General features: G+C 29.4%; 1 protein-coding gene across 1 annotated transcript in view; it reads left to right on the top strand.

Annotated features, from left to right (window-relative positions):
* LOC106461499 (activating signal cointegrator 1-like) overlaps window positions 1-6,826 on the top strand; it is a 53,074-nt gene extending 46,248 nt beyond the window's left edge. The window contains exons 10-11 of the mRNA XM_013921320.2: window positions 2,382-2,478; window positions 3,438-6,826. Of these exons, the coding sequence (XP_013776774.1) occupies window positions 2,382-2,478; window positions 3,438-3,508 (168 nt within the window). The 3' untranslated portion in view covers window positions 3,509-6,826. The remainder of the gene's footprint in view (window positions 1-2,381; window positions 2,479-3,437) is intronic.
* The last annotated feature ends 203 nt before the right edge of the window (window positions 6,827-7,029 follow it).

Here is a 7,029-nt window from a genome sequence, read left to right on the forward strand (position 1 = left end):
GTTTGTAACGAGAAAGAATAGACTAGTTTTAATCAAGAAGGGACTTGTATCGCTGAAGTCACTCGGAAAGAATTTTTACCAGAAATTATCAAACAAGCAGATACGCAACAATATGTTTCTACTTTCAAATGAAAAGCATCATTAGGCGCTGGCATATGGGGCCTGTGCCCCGATTCTGTTTGACATTGTCCCGAATCCCCAGTTGGTGTTGTGAAAAAATAAGAATAAACCATGTTACTGGTTTTTACATGAATTTTTTTGCTGTAATTTTGTTCAGAAAGTTGAATAATTGTTTATTAAATGTACATCTATTGTTTGTTCTCGTTTGTATTTAAAAACTATTTTCTAACTTGCAGAGTTTTATTACAATACTAGCCATCCTTACCCGGTGTTGCCCGGGTACTACCTGAGGAGAGGGCTGATGTTTAGCTATTTTTTAACAGAAAGGAAAAAAATTTCACTTTTCATGTAACAATACATTTCAAATGCATAAAGGTACTGATACTGAAAAGAAAGACATATTGTTTTCAAGTTTCTATGAATATGAAATTAGTATGAACAAATATTTAACATTTCCACCAATAATGTGAATTCTAACACTTTTATGTTGTAGTTTTTTTAAACTGTTGTTACGAAACTGTTATTGTTTTATACATGGTTTCTTTTAAAAAATATAAAACAATAACAGTTTTGTAACAACAGGTTTTTGAAAACGTTGTACAGACTAAAACTTAAACTCTTGTTGAGCCTTCTCTGTAATTAGTACAATCAATCACTCTCTCAGCTAGCAAAGCTACTCAATTTACTTTGTAATTTAAAATCAAAAGCAGTACTAAGAAACTTACACAAACACAGAATCTGTGTGGTTTCGATGTAAAATTAAACCTTTAATTTTACAGTGTATTATTTGAAGTATGAAAAATTCCTTTATTTTCTCTTTGCATAATACCTATAATTGTAATTTCATTATGTTTTTTATATTCAAGCAGTCGATTTATATTCTATATTCATCATAATTCTATGTATTTAATAACTTTAGTACCAGATGTCAGTTATTGTTATGACTATTGGCTAGATACCTATTTTAAAACTAAGTTCACAGTTAACAAATTTTTATCGCTCAGTACATTGTTGCCTGATGAAGGCCTTGATAAGAAAGCCAAAAACATGCAGATAAAAGTATTTTAACATAGATAAAAGTCCATTTATAATTCTACATATTAAGTTACCTACATTATGAGTCTTAAACATTTATTAGGGGCTAGTTAAGCATGATGAAAAATATCCCTACCTTTTGTGATACTCTTCCTGAATAGGTGTTACCTCTCCTCTCACTTTCTGGTGAAACTCACAGCTGCACTGCTCGTTTAAAATTGATTTTGTAAAATGATTCAAGAAAGTTTTGCATCATTTGTATCTCCTTCAATTTTTTAAAAAAAGTTATTACCCATGCAGTGAAAAAACAAATTTGACTTTATTTCAATTTTTTTTTTTCGCTGCACAGGTAGTAACAACTTTTATTTAAAAAAATATTTTTTATCAATTTGAAAATCAGAAATACAAACAAACAAACATTTAAATATAATCATTTCCACCAATAATATGAATTCTAATGCTTTTATTTGTGTTTATATATATATATATAAACATATTGTAACAAAACTGTTATTATTAAACACTTATTCCCTAACAATTTGTTGTACCAAGTGACAGATGGCTGCATATACTTCTCTCTTTTTATGGCTTAAGGGCTACAGGGAAAAATTAAACTGCAAAAATGATTGATCAAAATTTTTTGAGAAAAAACAGTAATCGAGTGCACGCCCTCAGAATTCCCTTAGAATGTGTGCAAAGTTTCAGGTCTCTAGATCCTTTCCTCTTGGAGCTGTGGTGCTGACAGACTGACACACACACACACATAGATTGTTTTATTAATATAGATTATAATTATATTTTGAAAGATACAAAAATAATTTTATTGTATAGATCTAAAGAAAGGAAATTTTAGAAAATTTAAAAAGGTTAAGCAGTTGAAAGTCCAATATTTTGTAAGAATATAAAGAGAACAGTTTGTTTAAAAGAACATATTTAATATTGTGTAATATCTGCAGTTATCAATGAAACCATTTCTAACTAATAGAAGAAAGTCCAAGTTTTTTGTATTTATATTTTAGTGGATGAAGTTGAATATGCTGAGTTATTTGTATCACTCCTTGTCACCTAGTTCCTTTGGTCTAACATGTTTCATGAATACTAACTAAAACACTTCAAATAATATTTCTGGAGAACCTGTGAGAACTGTGTAGTACTGTATGACTATACTAACAAGACCAAAAAATATAAGTTATGTAGTAATATTGTATAATTGTATGTAATTTCAGTATCCTGATGGGGAGTCTGGATCACCATACGTGTTTATCTGTGAAAACCCTCAAGAACTGTTGGTGAAGTTTCCAATGAAGGGAAAACATAAGATATGTAAGAATAAAAATCATTTGTTTTGTAGATAAAATGTACTGTCCAGTTACCATGCACATGAAAACTGCTTTGAAATAATAAGGATAGAATGAAAATTACATAAGTGGTAATTAATATTCTTAAAAATTGGTAATTGATTTACAGTTTTATGAGTATTCAGTAATTTTAATATGCTATTTATAATGCAGCTTTAATTGCTAAATGTTGGTTAATTTCTGCTTTACAGCTAAATGTTGGTTAATTTCTGCTTTACAGTTTATCATTCATACATTGTGAGTAGTAAGTAAGATGGAGTTATCTAAATAACTCAAAAATATTAATTAGTAATAATATTTTCATTGTTTTAGTTGTTTTGTAGCTAAAAAGCTTCAATCATTTATTATAGTGTAGATTTATTCATTATTGTTCTGTTGTAACTGTGTTCTTTCATTGGGTTTTTTAAATTATCTGGAGAAAATAGTTCAAAATTCAGTCCATGTAATGATGACAGATTAATTTATTTTTCCCTTAACATTTCTACAAGCTGCCTTGAATTGTACACTTATAACTTATAGACTTAAGTTTACAAATGACATTAAAACATAAATACCATGCTAATTTCTACTTTGTCTAACCTTAAAATAAACTAACTTGTACAATTTTATGGCTAATTGATCAAGTAACTGAATATATATAATAGTTAACACTGATCCAAATACTTCACTAAAAAAAACAATACTTGATATTTCACTGAAGTTGAACTTGATTATTATTTTCCTTGTTGGCTTTATCATTTTTACTAGCAAAAATCTTTATTCTGGTTGTCATTTTTTTTACTTACAGTTGTATAAAGAAAGGATGTATTGTTACTAAATATTAAGTTTCATAAGTTTGAATTTGGTTATAGGCTATTATATTTTCAAGCATTCCATAAAGTTATTTCAACATTATGATCCTTATTGTTTTATTTCTCTTTTTAGTTCAGTTGGACTCCCGTATTCATGAAGCTGCTAAGAAAACCCTTCGAAAGCCAACCAGTCATAAAGGATGATAGTATTATTATATATATATATATATATATACTCGTGTGTTTGCATATTCCTAATTCATCACCAAATTATTACTACATGTTTAGTTGTTTCATTTTACTAAAATTATGATGAAATACGTATTTTAAATCCTTATATTTGAAAAGTAACAACAGGTATTGTGAAGCTAATTATTCCAAATATATGGAATGTCATGTTAATTATAGTAAACTTTACAATAAACTTGTAAAGTATACAAGTAGAGACATCAGACTTTTATCAAAGCTTATATTTCTTTGATTTCACAATTTGCTGTATGTGATAATTAGCTTTACTCTAGAACTCGGTACTTTTTGGCCATCTTTGGTTTCATTGGACATAATCAGTCTACAATTTTCCACAGTTGAGTTTAAAAGAACTTTTGCTTTTTTAGAACATCAGTTATTTGAATTATCTTGTTTACACTTCCAAGGGAAATTCATACTTCGAATTTGATCTTGGATTACTTTGGTGACAAACTGTTTAACTTTCTTCACTACCTGCATTCTACAACTAGTAATCAATTGGGGTAAGCCTGTGGAATAATGCCGTCCCTTATTTGACTGTCATGGTTCAACACCACAGTTACCGTTTTCTTCAAAATAATTTTGCAAGTTGTATGCTTTTATACCTATGGAACAGGAGAATCTCATATCAGAAAGCCCTGTAATGTATTCCTCTCAGAAGGGGATATATCATATGAATTGCAACAAAAGTGCTTATAAAATGTATAGCCACAGGCCGTGGAGATGTCCAGTGGTAAACTGATTTGATATGCAAATTGTAACCATAGATTGTGAAAAACTCTTTGATATTGGACCATTTCATCAGGTTATGATTCTTGGTATCGCAGAATTTGAACACAGGGTAGTTCAAGATTTAAAAAAAAATGATTTCCATTAACTTAATATATTATTCCAAAATGGCAGTTTCCATTAGGTATTGTTATATGATACTTGGAGAACACACGTGATGATAACAAAGGAACTTGGTAAATCAAGATCTTTCTTCATCTTGATCAAGATAAGCACCCTTTCTGGAAGTTATTGAGTTGTTGTTCCTTTAAAGATGATGTAACATGTAAAAATTAAAAGTTGATATTATAACTTTCTGTGAGTATAATGAGTTTTATCATCTGATCTACATAACCAAAAGGGTAAAGAAATATGCTGAGTTCCAGAACATAATCAAATGTGTTTTGGGAGTTGGGAAATTCTACTTCTCTGAGTAGAAAAAAAGCTGACACCAAGTTAAACCTTCAAGATATATTTATGGGTGTGTTTGGTAATTACGTGTTGTATCCATCGGGTCTTACATAATAATTTTATAAAGTTTTGTATTAGCCATATATATTTTATGTGCATGTTAAAATTTCGTGGAAATTTCAATCAGACTGAAATTATCAAGTGATAAGGAAACTGAAACAGTATACGTTGTATATGTTTAAATGTTGCAATCGTTAATTGCATCAAAACCTGCAATATTTGTTTTGTTTGAGTCAGCGTGAGATTCTTGTATATGTGGTGATATTAATGTTTCTCAACGTGCCGATTAGAACTGTTTGTGGACCATATCTTCATCTGTAGGACACTACTGAGGATATATATGTGTACACATACATAAATATACTTTCAGGAACCATCATGATACCATACCAATGATTACCAGAAGATGGGGTAGATACAGTCTTTATTTGTCAGTGATAAAAAGCATTTGATAAAATGTAATTCTGCCACGTAAGGTGTGTAGCTCATAACTTATCGATATTATTTGTTTACATTTGTAATCACTAAGGCTTAGTGCAGATAACGTAAAATTCTCGGGACAAGTTTGAGTAAAATTCGATGTAATTCTTAATAGATTAAAGTACGTGATTTAAGAGAAATGTTTGTTTTTATGGTGTTCTACACGGTCATAAAGTGGAAGAAAACCTGTTTGATTAGAAAGTTGTAAACAAATAATTCTCATGACTGAGTGTTAAAACCTTTCCAGCAGTTTGGCGGTAATATGTAAAAAAAAAGATAGTTGGTGTAGCTTTCGGGTGAGGGGATAGTTTTTAAAATAATAATCATATAAAGTATAGTTCCGCTTCAACCTGTTTCTTACCAGTGTATCGCGTAGTTTTAAAACGTACTCTGTTCTTCAAAAGGAGTCGAAATGACAAATGAGTGATGCAAAGCCACAAAAACATACCATATATGGAAAGCAACCTAGGCCTGTCCTGTAATAAACCGAAGAAACCTTACAATGTACGTCACGCCACATAATTACGTAAAGGCTTGCCGTAATAGTACTTCTAAGACAACATGACTCTACTTTTTAAGCTTCCAAGACTTACAACTGTTCAACAACTAAAACAAAATTTTACTTCATCTACCAGTAAAACAAGATTAAACGTCTGAAGTTGTATAATCTTATTTAACTTTCTTATTTTGAAATCACTGTCTTCGTTTGGGCGAAATTTTGTTACGTTTGATAAAGTATTTGCAGTAAGTACAAATTAGTAGTTTATAATGAACGATTCTTTACGTTAAATGTAATAATATGTGAAACATTATTAAAATGATTATGAAGCACTACCGTAAGTTGATACCATTATGTATCTATGACCTACTTATTGTAATGCATTGTTTTGCTTTATCGTTATGAAAAATTCCATCTTATTTAATTTAAAAAGTACCACGAAAATAAATCGGTTCCATCCCTGTATCTCAAAGAAATCTGTAAAAATCCAAGATATTTTTAAAAGTTAAAAGTAGATCGTGTTCTAAAATGGAATCAAAACTGCTTTATATTCGTAATCCTGATACATCTAATACCAAAACTTGTACTTGTTAATATTTATAACCTGTGACAGTTAGCTTCAGTGGAAAGAGCAACTTAACAGAATTCGTTTTAAATTTACTAGTGTCGCATATTTGTTTACAGTTTTTAAACTAAATGTTGTGGGTAAAAGTCGTCTTAGAACAAACGTTCTGACAGATCATCCATGCTAGCTCTCTTTGTTTTACATCTGCGATATTTGGATTATGTCTGATAGATGAAATAACCTCAACTATTTTGAAACCTGTTGCCGAAGACATTTTCCTATTAAAATTATACAATTTACATTTCCCTATCAAGTGATATAATTATTTGTTTTGTTGGTAGAATTATCTTTCTTTATAAATTTGGTTTTATTTATGAACGTATGTATTTACATACCTAACTGTAAAATTTGATATACGAGTAATTAGTATTACATAAAATCAACATAAACTAATGTAAAATCTGCAGAATAAAATACATTTGGCACAATGCAATGATAGCTTAAGTCTTTTTTTGTTTTCCAGAAGTACCACACGTATCTTTATATTTCACAGATAGACCATTTCTCTTGGTCACGATCAGACCAACCTAAAAATTTAGTTACTAATAATTATCGCACTTTTGATAATATTCTTCGTATTGACATATGTCTATATATATATATATATATATATATATATATATATATATATATATA

The sequence above is a fragment of the Limulus polyphemus genome, unplaced genomic scaffold, assembly GCF_000517525.1.
Source record: "Limulus polyphemus unplaced genomic scaffold, Limulus_polyphemus-2.1.2 Scaffold973, whole genome shotgun sequence".
Taxonomy (NCBI): domain Eukaryota; kingdom Metazoa; phylum Arthropoda; class Merostomata; order Xiphosura; family Limulidae; genus Limulus; species Limulus polyphemus.